General features: G+C 65.0%; 2 protein-coding genes across 6 annotated transcripts; one reads left to right on the forward strand and one right to left on the reverse strand.

Moving 5' to 3' along the window:
• Window positions 1–78: 78 nt before the first annotated feature.
• SLC16A3 (solute carrier family 16 member 3) lies at window positions 79–9,800 on the reverse strand. 4 transcript variants are annotated; one of them, XM_047706935.1, is made up of 5 exons: window positions 9,683–9,800; window positions 3,008–3,255; window positions 2,485–2,628; window positions 1,439–2,197; window positions 79–791 (listed from the first exon to the last, which is right to left on the reverse strand). In XM_047706935.1, exons 2-5 carry the CDS (start codon window positions 3,228–3,230, stop codon window positions 538–540), a joined length of 1,380 nt encoding a protein of 459 aa, XP_047562891.1. In that variant the 5' UTR covers window positions 3,231–3,255; window positions 9,683–9,800; the 3' UTR covers window positions 79–537. The 4 variants fall into 4 exon arrangements, with proteins under 4 accessions (XP_047562891.1, XP_047562892.1, XP_047562889.1 ...); XM_047706936.1 differs by lacking the exon at window positions 9,683–9,800 and adding an exon at window positions 6,819–6,916; XM_047706933.1 differs by lacking the exon at window positions 9,683–9,800 and adding an exon at window positions 4,162–4,300.
• Window positions 9,801–9,945: 145 nt separating this feature from the next.
• On the forward strand, window positions 9,946–15,650 carry LOC125087063 (trinucleotide repeat-containing gene 6B protein-like). Of its 2 annotated transcripts, none has more exons than XM_047706940.1 (4): window positions 9,946–10,876; window positions 12,304–12,752; window positions 13,008–13,333; window positions 13,367–15,650. In XM_047706940.1, exons 2-4 carry the CDS (start codon window positions 12,720–12,722, stop codon window positions 14,166–14,168), a joined length of 1,161 nt encoding a protein of 386 aa, XP_047562896.1. In that variant the 5' UTR covers window positions 9,946–10,876; window positions 12,304–12,719; the 3' UTR covers window positions 14,169–15,650. The 2 variants fall into 2 exon arrangements, 1 of the variants encoding a protein (XP_047562896.1); XR_007123344.1 differs by lacking the exon at window positions 9,946–10,876 and having other exon boundaries at window positions 11,813–12,752; window positions 13,367–14,961; window positions 15,282–15,650.
• Window positions 15,651–20,847: the final 5,197 nt, after the last annotated feature.

Genomic DNA, 20,847 nt, shown 5'->3' on the forward strand with positions numbered 1-20,847 from the left:
CTCTAAAAACCACCAGATGGTTGAGGAAATGAGTTTGGAGTGAACGGTCAGACCCCTACCCCACGTAGAACATCCCACTCCTTGAAGAGGTTCCTTCCAAAGTGGCTCCTCCCACACGCACGTTTATTTCAGACCTTCAGAGGTGCGGGAAGGGAGTGTTGTCCCCCAGGCACCCCGCGAGGGGCAGGCTAGGCCGCAGCCAGGAACGTGGGGAAGCCCCCTCCCGAGACAGTGCCACTCCGCGGGCTCTCCCCAGCCCCGCCCTCTGATGCCTGCCATGTTGTCTCTGAAGCGTGGGTTTCTAGGTCCCTGAGCTCAGCAGTGGGCACCGGGCAGCTCCGGGGTCAGCAGGCTTGGGTCCCCAGTGCAGACGGCTCGTGACCTCGCGGTTCAGCTTCACCACAGTGTGGAATGACGCGGTTCCCCGCCCACCACCTCCCCGGAGACACGCGGGCGGCCAAGCTAGTCCTGACTGTGAAATAAACATGAGCGTTGACGTCTCTGTCCGGCTCCGTCACCCCTGCTGGCCTCCCGGGCTCAGACGCTCGTTTCTGGCGTGTGAACGACCTCCCCGTTTTTCTCGGGCTCTGCTTTCAGGAAGTGCTCCACCTCCCGGGAGTCCACCCTCACGTCCGCGGGGGGCTTGCGGCGCTCCTCCTCCACGGCCGCCTCGGGCCTCTTCCTAATGCAGAAGAAGTTGCCCAGCACCAGCACGAGGGAGGAGGCCAGCACCTCGGCCCCTGCCAGGACAAACACGTACTGGTAGACGTGCGTCGCATCCAGGAGCTTGCCTGCAAAGGGGTGACAGCGTCAGCCCGGGCTGAAGGTCACCCCCACAGTCACTGGCTACCTGTGCACCACTGTGCTGTTGGGGACAGCCCCGGGGCACCCTGTCCCAGCCTCCCCGCCCCCCCAAGGTAGCCCAGACCAGGGGGCTTGAGGGAGGCTTTGGATCCGAGCGGGTGTAAGAGGCTGAGTCTCCAGGTGAGTGACCTGACCACACTGTCTCTCGCTGGAGGCCTTGTCACCCGTGGCCCTCATAGGAACCGCCTAGGGCCCCAGAAGGGCCCCAGGACAATGAGGCACAGCCCTGGCGCTCGCAGGGTCCCGTGGGTGGCGGCCTACAGAGTGAGCTGGAGAGACCCAGGCCAGGCTGCCCGCCTAGCCCACGCCCCAGGATTTTCTCAGCCTTCACAAAGAAGAGCAAAAACCCAGCGTAACCAAAGCCGATCCCTGCCTCGGCTCTGGGCTGGCCCAGGTGCAGGGGCACCGCCCTCGGGCTTCCCCTACATGCCAGCCTTTGGCCCGGGAGGTGGGCATGGCCAGTGTTTGCTCCTGACACCTGCTGTCACCTGCTGGGGTCCCTGCAGCTAAGAGCCCTCCCATGGCGCCCCCCCCCCACCAGCAGGCTCGCTCATGCATGCGTCCCAGCACCTACCTCCCGACGGGGGCCCGATGAGCACGGCAATGGCCTCCAGTAGCAGCACGAGGCCGATGGCACTGGAGAACTTCTGGGTGCCCACGATAGCCATGAGCACCTCGAACTGCAGGGCTCCCACCATGCCGTAGGAGATGCCGAAGAAGATGCAGAAGACCACCAGGCCTCCGTAGTCGCCGGCTGTGGACCCCGTGAGGTCCGTGAAGCCGTTGAAGAACATGGAGAAGCTGAAGAGGTAGACGGAGTAGGGCCGCACCTTCTCCAGGCCTGTGATGAAGCCGGCAGTGGGCCGGGCGAAGATGTCGATGAAGCCCAGCACGGTGAGCAGGAAGGCGGCCTGGCCGTCGGGCACACCCAGGTCCTTGGCGTAGCTCACCACAAACACGGGGGGCACGAAGAGCCCCAGCACCATGATGGAGGCGGCCACGGCGTAGATGATGAAGCCACGGTCCCGGAAGACACTCAGGTCCAGCAGCCGGTGGGGCGGCCGCTGGGGTGCGGGGCCCGGAGCCGGCCTGGGCGCCCGCAGGGGCCTCATGAGTGCGGCGCACACGCAGCAGTTGAGGAGGAGGCCGCCCAGGATGAGGAAGCCGCCCCGCCAGCCGTAGCGGTCCTGCAGCAGCTGGCCCAGCGGGGACAGGGCGCACAGGAACACGGGGCTGCCTGCGGCCGCCAGCCCATTGGCCATGGGGCGCCGCTTGTTGAAGTAACGGTTGAGCATGATGAGCGACGGCTGGAAGTTGAGCGCCAAACCCAGGCCTGCGGGAGGGGCAGGCGGCAGAGACGTCACACCAGCCCACCCGCGCCCTCGTCCTTGCGGCTCTGGGTGGGCATCTGCGGTCGCCCACTGACACGCCAGCAGAGACCGCTGGGGAACGGGGGACAGACCGGCGCCAGGCCTGGGGGGCCATCCACAGCTGCCCGCTCCTGAGAGGCCCTGCTCTGGGCACGCCGCCCCAGCATCCCCGCTGCCCGAGCCGTTGCCCCCCACCTCAGAGGGCCCAGCAGGCCACAGCCTGCCCCGCTCCCGGACAGGCCCCACTCACCAGTGATCACCCCAGTGGTGAGGTAGAGCTGGATGACGCTTCTGCAGAAGGACCCGGCCACCATGCCCAGGGACGCCAGGAGGCCCCCCGTGAGCATGACGGGCCGGCAGCCAAAGCGGTTCACGCACACGCTGCACAGTGGGCCTGTGGGGGGTGGGGACACGGGGCTGGGCCCAGTCTCTCCACGCTCACCAAGAGACCTGGCCTGGTGCCGCCGCTGGGAACGGCCCCTCCCTCCCCCAGCTCCCCCCGCCCCAGCTTGGCAGACACACCAGGTGCCCGGGATACGGCTTCCTGAGCAAAGCACAGTTCACAGCAAAATGTCCTGGACAGACTTGACGTGTGCCCAGTGTGGCCGTGTGGGGGAGCCACGGCTTTTGAGCAGAAGCCTCTCCGGGGTTCCCCTGCAGTCGCCCCGGAACCTGGGCCACAGACACCAGGTGCCCCTGCCAGTCCCCCACCCTTCCTGCTGGTGTGTGAGGTTCTTAACCAGAGGCGACCACTGGGCATCACGGCCCCTTACCTGTCCCGTACAACATGGCCAGCAGGATGGAGGAGATCCAGGCCGTGTCGCTGTAGCCAATCCCAAACTCACGCATGAGCTCCTTGAAGAAGACACTGACCGCCTTGGGGAAGGCGTAGGAGAAGCCCGTGATGACGAAGCAGCCGAAAAGAACGGCCCAGCCCCAGCCTCCGTCCGGGGCCTTGATGCCCGTGGGGCCCTCGTCAACCACGGCGCCACCCATGGCCAGGAGGGCAGGTTGTGCGTCCCTGAGGAAGGAAGTGAAGCAGACTCAGTCGTCCAGCCTCAGCCACGGCAGGGTCCGGAGGCCCGAGCCACCTGACAGCCCCACCTCTGGCCCTCACCTGCGTCTGGCCTGTCTCGGCGGCCGGCAGCCCTTCCTCCCTCCCCCACCCAGGCCTGGCCTGCTCCCACCCAGCTGGCTCTAAAGGGCAGTGGCTTTTTTGGGCTCAGCACAGTCTCAGGTTACCTCCTGAGGAGAACAGACCCCAGCAGGGACATGAGACCAGCCGTGTGGGGGAATAGGCTGCACTTTCCGCCGCCTGTGGGCGGGTCCTGTGAGAAGGGGGCCTGGGGCCCCACCTGGGGTGGTGTCCCTTGAGATCTAAGCTAGCTGTGGTCAGCCGTGCTGACCAGGGGAGCAGGACTCCCGATTCTGTCCTCTGGGGGCAGCCAGCAGGGGCCTGCAGACTGTCAGGGAGCAGACGGTCCTTACACAGAGGATCCCCCCCCACCCCGTGCCCTCTGACAAGCAAAGGAGGGCCCCTTGCTGAGCAGGTGCCGACTCCTCCCACTCACTTGTCCACACTCCACAGATCAAGGAAGGGGAGATCCCAGGGTGGCGGCAGGGCTGAACGAAGGGGTAGGCTTCCATGCAGCCCACTGGAGCAAACCATTCCAGCCCCCGGACTGCTAAAGCGGGGAGAGGGCTGCCTGTACCCAGCGTCGGCCCGAAACCCCACAGCAGCCCTGGGCCCGCTTCCCTCTCCAAGCCACAACTTAGCCCCACTGAGGCACAATAACTTAGAATGTTGGGACGAGACGTCCAGCTGGAGACCCTAGCCTCCCCTCTCCGTCCCTCACCTCCATCTGATCCTAGCGCCAGAAATCCCCTAATCCCAGAGACATGGCTGATGGCTGGTCCCCCACCTCACCTGACAGAGGCTGTTCCCAGAAGAGTGCCTCCCCGGTGCAGGTATGGGGAATGGAGGGAAGCCCCCGGGGCCTGGGCCTATGGGGTCCAGCCCACTCTGCGGCCTGCTGCAGCCCGGCGGCCCCCACCAGCGGTGTGCAGAAGACCAGCTCTGGGGGAAGGAGGCCCTGATGGGGAGCACTTGCCAGTGCTGTGGTGTGAACACTCCGCCTCCAGTGATGTCCAGGAACGTCCCAACCAGGAGACTGAACAGCCCCGGTGTCAGCCACCTGGCTCCACCCCCTGTCCCCTTTCCAGCAATATCCTTGACCTTGCAAAGCCCCCTGGGTGTCCCATTTTCTGTATGCAAGCCGGAGACGGAACGTGGGGCAGGACTTTGGAGTGAGTGCCGGGTGCGTGGACGGGGAGAAGTGATGTGGAAAGTAACCCCCCTCCCAGCCTCCACCCTGCCCCTGCCCCCAGCATCATGGCCACAGGAGCCTGGGCGGGGGGAGGTCTGGACTCCGATTCAGGGGTGTGTCATGTGTTAGGGGGTGTTTGCCGAAGACCTTCTGGGTGATTCCAAGCAGTTGTTGACGAGCACGACTGTTAGATGATGGACTTCCAGGAGCCAGCTGGCCGCCCGGCTGATGACAAGGCTGACACGGCCCACTGGAGCGGAACATGGCCCCGGCCCCCACCCTAGGCTGGGCCAGGCTTCAGGGCTATGGGCAGCGCTCCTGGGAAACCCAAGAGAACAACCTCTTCTCTCCCTGGGCTCTCGGACCCCGTACCCTTTGGCACCACCCCCCCCACTGAGTGCTCAGAAGGCTCGTGGAGCAGAGAGCAAAGTGCAGGGTGTTCCTGAGGCCAAGGGCTCCCCAGCCCCTGGGGGGGGGGGAGCACCCAGGCTGAGGAAACCCCCAGTCCTCCTGCAGATGTGCCCACAGCCCTGTGACCTGGCCCCCAGGTGTCCCATTTCTGCATCCTAGGCATACCTGGGACCTGGGACTGGACTCTGCCTGGGCAGTCTGGGCTCACCCCTAGGTTCTGTCCTCTAGATCCCTGCCCGACTGCAGCCATGTGCCCGACGCTGGGACGGGACATGGGCAAACGCTGTCCTGCAGCCAGAACACTCCGGTGGGGACACCAAGCTGCGGTATCCCTTCCCTTTGTTAGCGTCAAGCTTAAAAGGTCCCCAAAGTACAGGCAGCAGGGAAACTTAATAAAAACCCCAAACCCGTCTCAGGACTGCGTCAGTGTACGGTGACACTGTTTAGGGCAGAAAGCACAAACCCCAGACCCAGGGCAGAGGACGGGGCTGGTGGCTGTGGGGGCCCCGAAGGGCTAGGTGTCCCCACAACCCTGGCTTTTCTCGCGTTGTGGGTTTACAGACGTTCATTGATTTTTAAAAATAAACTAAATGGGCATGCAGAGGCCCAAGAGGAGAGAGTGTCTGAAGCAGAAAGTCAGCAGCAGCTCTTAACCATGCCCCTGGGTCTCAGGAGAAGCTGGGGCCCTCTGAGAGCCCCGTGGCTGCACCAGCCACACACCAGCAGAACACGACCCCCAGCCTTTGCTGCCCCGTTCTCTGCTCATCTGCCCACCAGGCTGGACCCCCGGCCACCCCCAAGGCTCCCTGGTCTTCAGGAGACAGATGCTGAACACCCATTGGACCCAGGGCATCCTCTGAGCTAGGACCCAGGAGGGCAAGGGGCAGGTGCTACGGCACGGCTCAGGACCTACGTGGGCCACAGGAGACCCACGTAGGGAGCATGGTCGTCCCTCCCAGCCAGTCCTAGCGGCCCCAGAGGCTCTTCCCTTTCCTCCCAGCTAACCCCCCAGCCTGGGGTACCAGCCAGGCTAAAACATTGCCCTCCCTGTTCCCCACACAGGTTAGTCCTCCAAGTGAGGCTTCTCAGCAAGGAAAGGGAATGGGTGGGACCTCGAGGTTTAGAGGGACTGTAGGGGGGCAGGGGGAGCAGGGAGTAGAGAAGGCGCTGGGATTTCGAAGAGGAGATGGCCTTCTCAGCCCAGCTTGCCTGGGGGGAAGAAGGCCGGCAGAGACCCAGACTGGCAACATTCCCAGGAAAACCCAAGATGGGAGGAGTGGTCCCCTCTGGGAGCTGGTCAGGACCTGGAGGAGGTGGCACCGGCACAACTGTGGGTACACACCAGCCAGCTGGCCTTGTGATGACATTTACCCTCCCAGGGAAGCATGCAAACCACGTCCCCAGCCCAGAAATAACCCGCCCTGTAGGCCTCAGAAAGCTGATCTCCCTGGTGGGGCTTCCGGGTCAGGTGAGGCTCTGGGAGCTGCCCCCCCCCACCACTTCCTGAAAAGGTCCCACCACCACCCCAGGCAGCTGTAAGCTGAGCAGGGGAGGAGGGTCCAAGGAGGAGCTGAGCATGGGGATCCCTTGGAATGCCCACACACAGCAGACCACAGTCAACGGGGCCGGGGCCCTTGTGCCCTCCCAAATCAAGGGCACCTGCCAGCTTCCCCTTTAGCAGTCCACTGGCTGGCTGAGTCCCAGCTGGGGTCAGGACTCCAGGCCCCAGCCCCTGAGCCAACCTGGCCTCCTGCCAGCTTCACCCCAGGCTGTAGACCCACTGCCGTCCCCAGTGCACCCTGGCATGCCCCCAGTAGATCCCCGTGCCTGACGTCTCTGCCCCCACCTTGGGTCTGTCAGGTGCAGGGGCCGCCATGTTCCCTGGGTTCAGTGAGGTGGCCTCTGACTCTAGAGCCTGTGGCCTATCCCAGGCGCCCTGTAGGTTCACCTTCTGAGGAGACTGGTCAGTTATCTAAGCAGACTTCCAGTCCTTGGAGACCAGCTCCAGGCGGGCGGGGCACGAAGGGGCAATTGCATTCCTTCCTGGACTCCCTCTGCACAGGGAGGCCTGGGAGATCGGCCTCATTGTGGCTAGTGCTTGGCTCCATTTGAGCCCCGAGGGTCTCTGGAGCATAAGGGGCTGGTTGATGGACATAGGAGTGCCACGCCTCCGGGGGTGGGAGGGCCTCCCAGGCCCCCTTGCTTCCTTTCCCCACTGCCTCTGTTGTGCAGACAGGTTAACAGCATATCCAGATGCCTTTGCCCACCCAGGGCTCAGAAAGCACCACTGGTCAGCATGCTTGTCCCCTTCCCAGGGCCTGCGCAGGACCCCAGATGCTGCTCCCCCCACCCATTGACTGCACAGCTGGGGCTGGAGGGAGGTGGGCCTTGGGCACTGCCCAGGCATGATCCAGGCCTGTTATGCCCAGCCTGGGGCCTCCATCCCTCTTCCACTGACCACGAAGCCCCCAGGGCATGCCTGGTGCCCTCAGATCTCGGGTGGGCTCACAAGAGGCCAATGGGGCAAAAATGCTGGCTTCATGCGTCAGATTGGACACTGCACTAAGGCCAAGCCCTCTCCAACCCTGTGCCACCTGTGACAAGGAGGGGGCCATGGGCCCTGTGGGTGGCCCTGTGGACAGCTGTGGGCTCACCCATCAGGGCACCCTCCTCTAGAAGGCTCAAAGGGGCCAGGGAGCAGTAGAGGCTGGAGCAGGCCCAAAGCAGCCCCCTCCAGCCCTGGACCCTGCCCAGCCTGGCACTACCTGGCTTGCCCATCACATGGCCACCTTGTCCCACTGCTGGACTGGCTGCAGCCGCTCCCCACCCTAAAGCCAAGGGGCCAGGGCCAGGGCGGGGTCCGTGCTTCAGCTAGCCCCACTCGAAGGACCCTTCCCACCACCAGCCCGTTGGGCCTGGTGGGGCTGGGGCGGTAGAGACAGGGAGGGGTGTGGGAAGGGAGCAAGCTCCGCCCACCGGCCCGCTCGCCGGGCCGAGGGACGTGGGGGACGTGACCGCGCCAAGGGAGGAGCCGCCACCGTATTGCCTGGAGTAGGCGCTCTCCCCGTCTGTCACCGTACAGGGCGGCGCGCGGGCCGCTGGGGTCAGGGAGCCCCGGAACCGCCCCGGGCGCTGCCGAGCGCTGCCCGCCCAAAGAGATCCTGCGGCCCCGCCCAGGTCCGGACCGACCTCATTTTCCCTCCGCAGGGGCCCGGCCATGTGGAGGCAGCTCGGACCTAGCCGGCCGGTCTGCAGGACGGCTGCCCCGCCCCGCCCATTTCACGGATGGCGCCTGAAGCCCCAAGGTCTGTACTTGCCCGGAGGCCCTGTGAGGAGCCCCGGGCCTCTTGGCTCGCGGACCGCCTGAGGCCTGATCCAGGGTGCCTCGGATGGACTGGTCGCTCTGTGCGGCAGTCGTCACCCTACTGGACTCGCAACCTCGGAGTGGCACTGGCCCTTCTCCTTCACGCTGGCCGGGCCACCACGGGGACCCACCCTGGAGCAAGTAGGGCCTGGCCCCAGGGACAGCACAGCCCCCCTTGACACACACTCCCCAGCCACTCTCCTGGAGAGCACCAGCCCCTTCTGCTGCTGCGCCTCCACACTGAGGTCCTGGCTGGAGTCCGCCTGAGCCAGGTTGTCTCCCGGGTATCATGCCCTGCCCAAGGTCACACCAAGTCATTACAAAGCCTGCCCTGGGACCAGGCCTCCCACTGCCCATCCCAGGCCCAGCCCACACCACAGGCCGCAGGGCAGGAAGGCTCTGCGCCTGCCGCAGCACTACCACCTGTGCCCTAAGCCTTCCGGCTTGAGAGCAACTCCTCAGTCCCACTGCCCACCCACAGAGGCCAGGTCCAGCCTCGATGGCACACTTGTCTCTCTCTGTCCCTCACACCCAGAGTGCACTTCTGGACGGACGTGCAGCTCAGTGCCTCTGGGATAGAAAAGCACTCTGGCCTCTGGGCTACCTCTTTGTCCCTCACCTAGATGCCAGGCACCCCCAGTGGCCATGACCTGACAGCTAGCCTTCCACTCGCAGCCCGTGGCCACTGGCCTGGGCCAGCATCCCGGAAGGTGTGTTGTGCACCCACTTTTCAGACAAGTAAACTGAGGCTCCGCCAGGTTTCCCACAGGCTAGGGGCCTGGCAGGAGAGGAGGGGTTGACTCAAACCAGAGCGTCCAGCCTGATTCAGAGGGAGCCCCCTCCCTCTCTGCCCCCGGCCTGCGCTGGGAGCCATCGCCCCAGGGCGGCTGTGGGACGGCGAGTGCTTGGGCGCGACGAGAAGCGGGAGGAGGTGAGAGAGACCGAGGCCTGCAGGCCAAGGCGCCAGGAGCGCCACGCCGGGAGCGCACGTGCACCCCGCGCCCTCGGGAGGGCCCGGGCCGGCGGCAGCCCCACCAAACACCGCCCGCCGCGGAGACCGCGCTCTTCTCTCCGCGACGCGCTGGGCGGCCCCGCGCATCCGCCTCCCGGCCGGGGCCCACCCGAGGGCCGGCGGGCGCAGGGGCGCGCAGGGGCGTACGTGGCCCGGGGCCGAGGGCGCGGCGGGGACGCGGCTGGCTCCCCGGAACCCTCGGGGGGTGGGTAGGGCCGCCGCGGGGTAGCGGGGCGCCGAAGCCGGGAGGGGGAAGGGGCTGCGGGCGGGAGCGCGGGCTCCGCGGAGGGTCCCGGGCCCGCCCCGCCCCGCCGAGCACCCGCGCCGCGCCTACCTGCCGCCGCTCGGCCGCCGCGCGCCTCGGTCCGCCTGGCTGCCGGCCGCCCGCGGGGGGACTCGGAGCTCCGGCCGCTCGCGCCGCACGTCCCCCGCGCGTCACCGCCGCCTGGCGCCGCCCCTGCCCGCCCCGCCCGGACCCCGAGCCGCGCGGGAGGGGCGCCCAGAGCTCCCGACGGCGCCCGAGCTCCCGCCGCGCGGAGGGACCCCCGCCCCCGCCGCGCGGGGCCGGGCAGTGAGGGAGGTGCGCCTTCTCGTCCCGCCACGCCCCGGGCCAGCCCCCGGGTCTCGCCCCCCACCACCACCTTAGGCTGCACCCCCGACGCTGTGGGGCTCCCACCTCCCGGCTCAGCTCGGGGGCGCTCAGGCCTCCCTCCCCAGGGCCCCCTGGAATCCCCGCCCCATCCAAGCCTCGGCTTCCTCCCAGGCTGGGCCGCGGGCGGGGGACCCTGCGCCCGGGGGGGGGGGGGGTTCGCGGACCAGGCAGGCGACCTCCCCGAACTTCCCTTTCCCCCTGTGGCTCCGCGCCCCGCGAAGCCAGATAGAGCCGGTGCCCCTCCTCTCAGGCGCCCAGCACTGGACCACCGCTGTGGGGTGGACGCCAGTCCCGGGGCACCCCCCATCCCACACCGTCCGCCCCTGGCCCACGGGGTCGGCGGATCCCAGCTGTTCCCTAGTAAGTGCTTGGAGCCCCATTTTCGCATCTGTCACACAGAAGGAGCTAGCTCAAGTTTAAGGCTGTGCCAGGGAGTGTGGCTGCTGGTGGCGGCCAACCAGCGGGGACCACAGGAACACTTTCCACCCAGGAGACTTTGAAATGACACTCCAAGTCTCCTGGGGTACAGGAGGCTGACGCGTTGGCGACCTTGGGCCCATGGGGACGGAGAGCAGAGTGAGCATCCAGCATGAGTGAGGGTCACCGGCTCCCAGGTAACGGGCAGTTCGCAGGACAGCGTGGGCCTCCTGGCTGGGTCCACCACCTGACTACCCCTTCTGAGATGCCACGTCCACCAGGACCTTCTGCATTCCCTTTGGGGTGCTGAGAAACCACACCCCACGTGTCCCCTGTGAAAAGAGCCCTGGCACTCACAGAAGCTGGGCGGGTGCCCACCCCTGCTTGCGGCTCCCAGCTCCACCTCCCTCACTCCAAACTGCTGAAGAAACGGCTGTGGAAGCACGCGTCCGTGAGAAGGTGAGCAGAGCCCAGGCCTCCAGCGCGGGTCCTCGGGCTCCTGGATGCAGGCCTGGATCCTGAGTGTCTGGAGGAGCACGTGGGGGAAGCCAGTGCCCTCAGGATCCCACAGTCCAGCCCAGCCTCAGGGACTACCCCCGTTTGCCTACACCAGCAGCTGTGCAACCCACAAGCTGGAGGCGGGGGTACCCTCATGTGGGAGGGTATTCGAGGGGGTGGCGAGGCCTCGTGGGGCAGGGCGCAGCTGCAGAAAGGAGCCCCCCCACCTGGGATGGTACTTCCAGCCCCTGGAGTGTGGGCCGCCGTGCTCCCCTGCCTCAGATTACTGAGACACACACCCTGCCCAGCTCAGAGTCCCTCTTGCCACCACCCAGATGCCTCCCCGTCTTCTTGGAACTTGGGGGCTAGTGCACCCCACCCCAAAGACTGCAGATACCTCTTGGGTAGAAGCTGTGCAGCCTTCAGCCCCGACCCCATCCCTGCCCCAACCCAAGACTGAAGAGCACAGAGGGGCCAACAGGGAAAGACAGCTGGGGATGGCTGGGGTCTTCCTGCTCTCTCCCAGCTTCCCTCAGCCCATGGCTCAGTCTTCTCTGAGCTCCAAGACCTGGGAGGACGCCCACCTCCCCCAGTGATCAGAGCGAGTACCTGGGATTCGGCACTTGGGCTCCTAGGAGGGAAGGGGCCTTGGGGGTCCAGCTAGGAGAGTTGGAGGTGGTCAGCCAGGGACACCTGGTTCTGCAGGAGCCCTGAGAACAGAGGAGACGGTCTGCCAGGCTCAGAGCCCCTCAGGCATGGTCTTCCTTGGGTGTGTGTCCTGGGGCCAGACTGCCTGTCCTCCCGGACCCTCGGAGCTGAGGCACAGAGGGCAGGCTGATCAGACACCGGCTTTCCTGTCCCCTGCCCCCAGCAGAGCATTCCAGGGCAGGGGGCTTCAACTGGGGGGGGGGGGTGCTGGCAGAATGATATGTGTGGGAGAGATGGTTCTCCATGGGAAGCAGTGCTGACAACTTGGGAAGTCTTTCCCCAGGGCTTCATGGGGACCAGCCCTGCGGTGGGGGGGCAGGAGCCCCAACAGAGTTGCCCAGCACTGGGAGGGTCTCGGGTGGCCAGACTCCATCCTGCACAGAGCCCCAAGGTGCCGTGTGCTCTGCAGGCGATACTGGCTGCAATTCTCTGGGAGGGACAGAGAAGGCCAAGGGCACCCACCCCAGACCTGGCTCCGATGCCTGTTCCCTGACAGTGGCCCTGGGCTGGCCCCACAGCCCAGGCTGCCCCTTTCTGAACAGAAGGGAGCGGAGGACCAAGGGAGGTCCATCCTGGCGAGGGGGTGACTCCACAGAATGGCCCTGTGTACGAGGTGAGGGGCACTCCCTGATGACCTGACCTGGCCCTGACCCTACCTCCCCCTTCTCCCTGGCTCCCAGGCTCCCAGTTCCTTGCATTGTTGCAAGGCACAGCTTCGGATCCTATCACGCCCTGCAGCGTGCTCAGAGGGGCCTCCAGGGCTGTCCCCAGTCCTGCCCAGCCAGCTGCAGCTCCCAGGGGACACACTGCGCCTTTCTTGAGCTGCTGTCTGGAGATGGACTCAGAGGAGGGCTGTCTGCTCAGTGTGTCTGCTGCTGGTCCCATCTCCATTTTCCCTGTGCATCCAGACACAGGTGCCAGGCTCTGCCTTGATCTCCAGAAATGACCCTGGACACCTGGAGAGGCTTTGGAGGGCAGTGGCCACAGGGTGGGTGAAGGACTGGTCTCCCGCTCCTGCTTGGGGCCAGATCTGGGGCACCAGGCTGCTGATGAAGCCATTCTCAAGTCCTGGGAACCCACCACTGGACTCCAGGCCATGCCACCCGCCGAACGGACAGGACCAGGGCAGGTGAAGAAAGCCAAACCGCGTGACAGACACCTGGGCTGCACCACGGCCCTCAGCCCTCCTCGGGGAGCTGGTGGCCTGGCTGCACAGCGGGTCCCCACTCCCTGCAGCCGCACCCTCCCCCACTCCAGGGTGGAGAGGCCACCTTTGCAGATGAGGCGGGGTGGGGGGCTGGGGGGGGACCCTTGCCCAGCAGGGCAGCTGGCCTAAGGCCAGGGCTTTCTAACCACTTCCCTCCCACCCCTTCCCTCTCCCCAGGGCCTTTACCTGGGATGTGTTCAGGCTCCCAGAAAAATAAACACATTAACCGCTTGGCCAGCCCAGTCTGTGAACAGAGGCGGAAATAGGCTGCAGAGGCCGGACCCCAGCCCAGCCTGGCGTGACTCACCTGCAGCCCCCACCCAGGGCAGGTGTTGGGCATGGGGGTTGGGTGGTGTCTGTTGCAGGGGTGGGGGTTGGGGGTGTCTGCACTGGGCGTATCTTGGGGAGACTGGGGGTTTCTGGGGCATTGGGGGTGTTTGGAGGGAGATTGGAGGTAGGTATCTGGAGTTGGGAGTGTCTGGGGGTCAGGGTGCCTGGGGGAGGTTGAGGGTGTCTGCGGGTGGCGGTTTCTGGAGGCTGAGGGTGTCTGGGGTGGGGGTCAGCACTGCAGCCAGAGCATTCACAGCCCCAGGTCCGTGGGATCGCTGGGCAGGTGTGCCCAGAATCTGCTCCAGTTGGGGAAAAGGAAGCAGCAGAAAGCAGAGCCTGAGCAGCCTGGCTGATTCCAACCCCGGCACCTCTCTGGACCGGTCTCCTGTCTGGGAAGTGGGTGCGGTGAAGCCCCCTGACTGCTCTTGGAGGTATAAAAGTTCCTCCCTCTTGCCCCAGCCTCCACCCCCACCCCATCCCCGCAGCTCAGCCTTTTGGCCTGGAGGCTGGACAGGAAGCAGCCCCAAGCATGCAGGCTCCTCTGCCCCACCTGCTGTCCCCCAGGCCCTGGTCCGGCCCCACATATGCTTTTCCTCCCCTCGCTCCACTACTCCTGCCCTCCACCCCATGGACGCCGCAGGCGCTGTGGGACTCCATTCTTCCCAAGCTGTAGGGCCCTGGGGGGTGAGACTGGAGCAGGTTTGGGAGGGGCACAAATTAGGTTGGGACTGGTGCTTGCTGGCCTCTCTCCTCCCACAGGGTCCTCCTGGACCTGGGCCCTCCAGGTCCCCCTGCCTTGGTCCCTGTGGTCCCTGCTCCTGCAGGCCCCCCAGTTCAGGTACCAGTAGACAGCTCCTCTGCTGCCTGAGGTCTTGGCCTTCCTCCCTGTGCCCCAGACCCAGAGGCAGTGGCTGTGGAACGTGGCTGTGGAACGTGACCCTTCTCCCTTGCCTGCAACTGTTTGCCCCCTCCGCCCACCACCACCCTGGCGGAGGGAGCTGTTGCTAAGGAGCGGTGGGACATCCAGGAGGGTCCTCAGACACCACCTGTGGCGGGCAGGGGCTGGGGGCCCATCCCCTACCCCGGCCTGGCCCTGCACATCCTAGCTGCCTGAGGGACGTGGAGTCCCAGCAGAAACTGGGGGCTCCAGGACCTCTGCTGGCAGTGGGCTGCTCCCATGGCCTGTGCTTGGCCCAAGGATGGCCAAGCCACGCCTACACCTGGACCTGTCCTTCAGGTGAGGCTCGGCCATCCCGACCAGTTGGCTGAGCCTGACTGCGCACAGAGTCTCGCGCCGGCAGGGGACCCCTGGGAAAGGCATGCTGCCCCCTGCTCCCTGTCAGGCCCCCCAACCCCAACCCCCAAATGCAGTGGCCACTTCTCAGGCCCCAGCCCATGGGGATCCTCTGCCTGGCTCTCCCCCTGCAGCTCTGAGGGTCCCCCCTGCCTCTCGACCTCTGCTCTTCCATGCCAGCTAGGGTGTGGCCTTGTCTACTCTCAGGCCCCGCAAGACCCTCCTCGTGCTTGCGACCCTGAGAAGCACTGGAGCTCAGGCTCCCCGGGACCCCACACCTCTCGGCTCGGGCAGAACTCCGTCTGTGACCCCGCTTGATCCCGCTGATGCCCTCCGCACGTCAGGCTTCCCTCTGGGTCCCTCTCTCTCCTTTGTGCCGACAGCCAGACCTAGGCAAATGCTGGGCTTATATTGCCTGGGCCACGGCCCGCCAAGGCTGGTAGAGCCTCCACCTACCCCAGTGCCTGGGACAGTGCCTGGAACAGAGCAGGTGCTCCATGAATGCAGGTAAGGAAGGGAGATAGCGCCCCCACAAACCAGTGGAGCCACCAGCCCTGTCCCTCCCTGGTCCAGTCTCTGCCCACGCAGTGGCCGAAGGGAACCTCCCACCAAACCACCCACTGCTATGGTCCGGTGTCCTGGCTGGGCCTCCGCCCTCTCTGCCTCAGCCACCACTCATGTCTCATCCGCCCAGGAGGGCTGCCTGATGGCCTGGCTGATGGAGCCCCCAACACCGAGTACCTGACCCTATACTCAGCTGGGCTCCGTGTCCCTGCTGAGTGCAGCACGGGTGCGAGCCCACCTTGTTCCTTGATCCTGCTGTCCAGGATCAAGCTCGGCTGACCTGACGTCACAGCCCCTGCAAGTCCCCCTAATCTCAGTGTGGAGCATTCCGGGCCCAGGGGACAGAGGACATGGAGGTACCGTGAAGAGTGACACCAGGTGAAGGACAGGTACCCAGTCTTCTGCAGGCCAGAGTGGAGGGCAGGAGGGCGGCAGCCAGGCCTTGGCCTGGGGCTGAGCCAGTGGGGCTGGGCTGTGTGCCAAGCATGAGCGCTCCTCCAGCCTGCGGGGAGGGGAAGGCCTTGCCCCACCTTCCTGCTCCGACCGCAGTCCCCCCTCCTTGGTGAGTCAGCACTGAGAGCTAGGCAGAACCACTTGGGGGGCTGGGAGAGGAGTGGGAGGCGGTCGGGGACTCTGACAGCAGGCGCACAGTCCCATGCCACACGCAGGGATGCCAGCCCTCAGGTGGGTTCCCCCTGGGCGTGGAGGGGCCGGGACCTGTCCCAGCTGTGTGTGGCCCACACAAGCCTCTTGGCTTCCATCATCTCCAAGCCCAGAGATGTGAAACTTACAGTCTCCAGGATTAACAATACGAACCTGCCAGTCCCATGGGGTCCCCCAACCCTGGGCATCACCCCACAGGCTGCTGTCTGTGTAGTAATCAGGACAGCAAAGGAAGGTGGACGCCAACCCCCTGGTCAAGACAGCCCTGGGGGCTGGCCTGGCGGGGCACGCCCCTCTTGGTGCCCACTTGTTGGGCAGCATGGCCCTTTCACACGAGCCCTGGGGGCGACATCTGACAGCTGTGTCTGCCTCTGGGCTTTGACCTCTGGGAAACAACTACATAGGGCCCTCTGGTCCCTTTGTCCCTCTGGGAGCACTATCCTGCCCCCTGGAGCCCCTTCCCCGTTTGGGGCCGTGAGGGCCCCTCCCCCGCCCCAGCCGTCTGCCTGGTTCAGGTTCACAGAGCACTCCTTGGTCTTGTGGGGGCAGGGACCATGTTGCTGGCTGTCCAGCAGCTGGACACACTGGGGGTTAGAGGACATCTCCCACTAACCCCCCCCATTGGGGTGTCACCCACCCCGTCTGGAGGCATCCTTCCAAGAAGACGCTCCTGCAGCCGGTGGCAGCCCAGGGCCCCCTGCCCCCAGGCCCTGCATGCAAATGGGGAAGTTGCTGTGGACCCAACATGGTGAGGGGCACAGGGCAGGGCATTTCCTAATCCCAGAAGGAAATGACTTGCTCAGTGCTATGCAGGTTTGTGCCCACACCAGTCCCACCCCTGATTGCTGTGCGGGTGGGACCCCATGGGAGGCAGGCAAGGGACATCCCAAAATGAGGTCCGCTCCGAGGCCAGCATAGGAAGAAGGATCAGGAGTCCTGGGCCGTCAGGATGGGGACTCCTTGGGCACCCCCTGGTGCTCCCTGCATCTCCCTGGGACACTGTCCTGGGAGGGAGTATAGTTCCAGGCCAGGCTGTCCACCCAGGGGCCACTCTGGCCACCAAGTCAGGCTGTACCCCAGGATCCTGGAGCCACAGCCCAAACCCAGCCCTTTGAGCCACAGCTCTTCCTGGCTTACGACACCCAACTGTGGAGTCAGCCTGTCTCCCAGTGTTGAGACGCAGTCTGGGCTTCAGTGCTAGGGGCCCAGCAAAAGCAGGGGTCACCGCGTGTGCCGATGCTGGCCTCACCGGGGGTTGCCATGTCGCTGTGGACCTCTGCAGAGGTCGCCGTGTGCCAATGTTATCCTTGGTGGGCCTAGGAGGCTGGAGCCCTTGGAGGACAGGGGAGGGTGGGTGGGCCCTGGCTAGGTGGTTAGTAAATGCTGGTTAAATATGTAAGGGATGAGGCAATCAGGGGCCTGAGGCAGGGGTGGGCACTGCTGAGAGGGGCACCGGCAGACCGGCCGGAGACTTCAGAAGAGCTCTGCAGGCCTGATTCTGGTGGACAGGATGTCCCTTCATCTCCCCATAGGTGTGTACTGGGCTCCTGGGCATGGGGCATGGATAAGGAGCCTGGGGAGGCTGCGTCGCAGACCTTGGGGGGTGGGTGTGGGGACTGGCCACATGGGAAGAGTCTCTTGGATGGCCCACTCCAGCCTCCACCATCCCGCTGGCTGTGTCACATGCAGGGGGAGGCGAGTACAGCCCCTTTTGGGACCTGGGGCCCCAGAAGCCTTACCTGGGATTCTGGTGAGAAGGTCAGAAGTTCTGGGGTCGCTGGGGTCCTGAAGGGGCAGGGAAGTGTGTCCCACCAAAGGGCGGTAGGAGCTGGCCCTACCCACGAGAAGCAAGGCCATGCTGTGCCTTGGGGTTATTATGTGTTCAGGGCCAGGGAGGGCTTAGTGTTGGGGTCACTACAGGATGAGGGTTGGGGCCTAGGATGGCGAGAACGGAGCTTGTGGTTAGCTCTTGTTCTCCTTGAAACAGGCAGGTCCCCTAGACCCCTTTGTCTACCCAGACACACCTGGGGCCCCTTCAGGGGCTGAGCCAGGACCTGAGCAGTTCGGCGTGGTCTCTGACCCTCCAAGCAGCCCGCAAGGGAGCGTGTTCCCCGCTGCGTGGAGAGGCAGACAGTCCTGCAAAGACGGAAGACAGGACTGGGCTAGGATTCGAGCCCCGGCCCTGGGACTGCGGGTCAGCCTGGTCTGGAGGCAGCAAGGGGCCCCGGGCCGCGGGGTGCAGGTGGGTTAAAGGTTACTGGCGACCCTCTCCAGCGCCTCCAGGCCGGCCCCGCTGCGGTCACTTGGTTTCTGTGCGGGATGTGAAATCCTCCATTTTTCATGAGGCTTGAACTATTGATCTGCTCGATCCTTAATGAACCCCGGCCTCCGCCCGGGAGCTGCCTCCGAGGGCAGAACCTTTCCAACCCGTCGCGGCAGGGCGGGAGTGGGGACCGGGCCGACGCGGCCAGTGCCCGGCCTCCCTGCGGGCCGCGGGTCCCCTCGGGTCGGGGAGCCGGGCTGGCCGCGGAGGGGCCGGCCCGGTGACCCCGACGGCGGACAGAAGGGCGCGCCGGGTCCGGGTGCACGCGCGGCCCCCGCTTCTCTGCTCCAGCCCCGCCCCCACCGCGCGCCCCCCGCGAGGCTGCGCGTCCCGGCCCGAGCGGGATGCTGGGGGCGTGGGGGCTCGCCCTCCTCCAGCGGACCCCAGCCCCGGGCCATCGGGGCAGCAACTACGGCCGCGCGCCGGCTGCGCTCGGGGAGGGGCGCTGGGGAGCCTCGGCCGCCTACGCTCCGGCCCGCCACGAGCTCCGCGGGTCCTCCTCTCCCGGCGCGGCTGGGCGCGGGGACCCTGGGTTCGCCCGTTGGCGCCTGCGCGCGGGGCGGGTGAGAAGAGGCCGGAACCCTGCGCCGGAGCTCGCGTTTCCGGCCGGTGGCAGCAGAGCGCGGCCCCGAGCGCGCCCGGACCGCGGCGGCCGGACTCCGGTCACTATGGCAACGCGGAGGGCCCGGAGGCCGCTCCCGGCAGGCGTGCGCGGTGAGCTGCGAGCGCGGGGCGCTGGGGGCGGCGGCGGAGGCTGGCGTGGAGCGGGGGTGTCCTCACTGCCCCGTCTCGGGCCCCCTTAACTGGCTTCTTCTCTCTTCTTGGGGGTCCCGGCGGACCCGGGCTGGCGGCGCCGTGCTTCGGGCCGGATGGGTCCGGCCTCCAGGTGGGGGCGCCTCCCCTGGGGCGGGTGTCTCCCCCCACCTTCTCCCCGCCCCGTGCGGGTCACCCCTTCCCCCCTCCCCCTCCCGTGCGAGTCACCCTTCCCCCCCTCCCTCCCATGCGTGTCACCCTTCCCCCCCTTCCCCCCTCCCCTCGTGCGGGTCACCCCTCCCCCCCCCGTGCGGGTCACCCCTTCCTCTCTCCTCCCCCTCCCCCCGCAGGTGTCCCCAGGTGCGGGCGCCCGCGGCCCTGGTAGCAGGTGGGCAGCCCTAGCCCCGCCGTCCGCGTGGACCGATTCCAGCCCCGTGGTCTGGTCCAGTGGTTTGTTGTGGGTTTTGTCTTGTCTTGTGCGCAGGTTGCAGAGGTGGAGCAGGGATGGTGGCTTCTGCCGCTCCCGAACGCGCTCACGCCTTCTCCTCCCACCGGCCGTTTAGCAAACCGAGGACCTGAGCGCCTCCACCGAGCCCGGGCTCATGTCCGCCACGGTCCCCGCGCGTCCAGTGCGGGACCTGCGTGGTTCCCCACTGTTCTCGAATCTGGATCGGTCCCACGGTGCTCCTTGGACTTTGTGGGAATTAGCTGTTTTGTACGATGCTCCTCAATTTGGATTTGTCTGATGTTTCCTCATGACTCGTTTCAGGTTATGCATTTCTTTTTTTCATTCATTCATTCATTCATTCATTAGACAGACAGAGATCACAAGCAGGCAGAGCGGCAGGCAGAGAGACAGGGGGAGGCAGGCCCCTGAGACATGACCTGAGGGGAAGGCAGAGGCTTAACCCACCGAGCCACCCAGGTGCCCCTCAGGTTATGCATTTCTTAAAAGGTTTTTAAGTCGACTCTACCCCCAGTTGGGGCTGGAACCCACACCTGCACTGAGCTAGCCTGGCACCTCTCCCAAGTTAGGCTTTTTTTTTTTTTTTAAAGAAATCTGGTTTTTTGTTTTTAAGATTTTTATTTATTTATTTGACAGACAGAGATCACAAGTAGGCAGAGACAGAGGAGGAAGCAGGCTCCCCGCTGAGCAGAGAGCCCGATGTGGGGCTCGATCCCAGGACGCCAGGATCATGACCTGAGCGGAAGGCAGAGGCTTTAACCCACTGAGCCACCCAGGCGCCCCAAGTTAGGCATTTTTAATAAGGAAACCTCAAGAGTGACATCACGCTGTTCTCCAGAGGCACGTGATGCCAGCTTGTCCCATGACGGGGGACACTTGGGTAAGTGGTTTAGCTGTGTCTCCGTTACAAAATCCTTACCATTTTTCTCTTGGCAAGTAGTTCACCTTGCAGGGAGGTCATATAACCGCACTTCTATCACAGGTGTTTTCTGAGACAATTATTAGTCCTATTTACCAAATAAAGACTTTCTGTTTCCATTATTCTTTGTACACATTGGTTGGAATCCTACTGTAAGAGGAACCTTCTGCCCCACAGTTTTCTTTAAGTAGAGTCCGCTTCCAGCATGGGCTCAGCACCCAGAGATCAGGAGTCACCTGCTCTGCCGACTGAGCCAGCTGGGTGCCCCAGAAACCTTCCCTTCTCCCCATTTGTCTCTTCGTGTTGTATAGATGTTTTTATTTTGTTTTTATTCCATTTGTTGTAATCCATTGCTGTATTGTGTTGCTGACTCTCCAGATGTGGGCTTTGGGCACCCCGTCCAGGGGCTTCTGTGTACTTTCAGCGCGTCCCCCAACATGTCCCAGCACCACCGGATGCTTGGGCCCGTCTCCAGCTTCCCTTGTCCTGGCCAGAATCGGCCACTTCTCTGAGGAGCTCTGGCTCCTCCTCGTTCTGACAGGCGCGTTTGGAAACCAGCATCAGGCTGTGGGTGTGCTGACTGCGGTGGCCTTGCTTTGTGGCCTTCTCGGTGGGCAAAGCCAGGAAATCAGACCCATCTGCATCTGTTTCTGTATGTGTAGATCTGTGTATATATTAAAGCTGTGAGTTTGGGGGCACCGGGGG

The sequence above is a fragment of the Lutra lutra genome, chromosome 16 (assembly GCF_902655055.1).
Source record: "Lutra lutra chromosome 16, mLutLut1.2, whole genome shotgun sequence".
Classification (NCBI taxonomy): domain Eukaryota; kingdom Metazoa; phylum Chordata; class Mammalia; order Carnivora; family Mustelidae; genus Lutra; species Lutra lutra.

What these genes read in the sequence shown, in the direction of transcription:
- SLC16A3 (XM_047706935.1), bottom strand. Translation starts at nt 3,230, where the DNA reads ATGGGTGGCGCCGTGGTTGACGAGGGCCCCACGGGCATCAAGGCCCCG. An exon ending in GGCCATGTTGTACGGGACAG is followed by an intron (nt 2,629 to 3,007) that starts GTAAGGGGCCGT and finishes CACCCCCCACAG; the next exon opens with GCCCACTGTGCAGCGTGTGC. An exon ending in CACCACTGGGGTGATCACTG is followed by an intron (nt 2,198 to 2,484) that starts GTGAGTGGGGCC and finishes CCCCTCCCGCAG; the next exon opens with GCCTGGGTTTGGCGCTCAAC.
- LOC125087063 (XM_047706940.1), top strand. Translation starts at nt 12,720, where the DNA reads ATGCCACCCGCCGAACGGACAGGACCAGGGCAG. An exon ending in AACGGACAGGACCAGGGCAG is followed by an intron (nt 12,753 to 13,007) that starts GTGAAGAAAGCC and finishes CCCTCTCCCCAG; the next exon opens with GGCCTTTACCTGGGATGTGT. An exon ending in GGTCAGGGTGCCTGGGGGAG is followed by an intron (nt 13,334 to 13,366) that starts GTTGAGGGTGTC and finishes CGGTTTCTGGAG; the next exon opens with GCTGAGGGTGTCTGGGGTGG.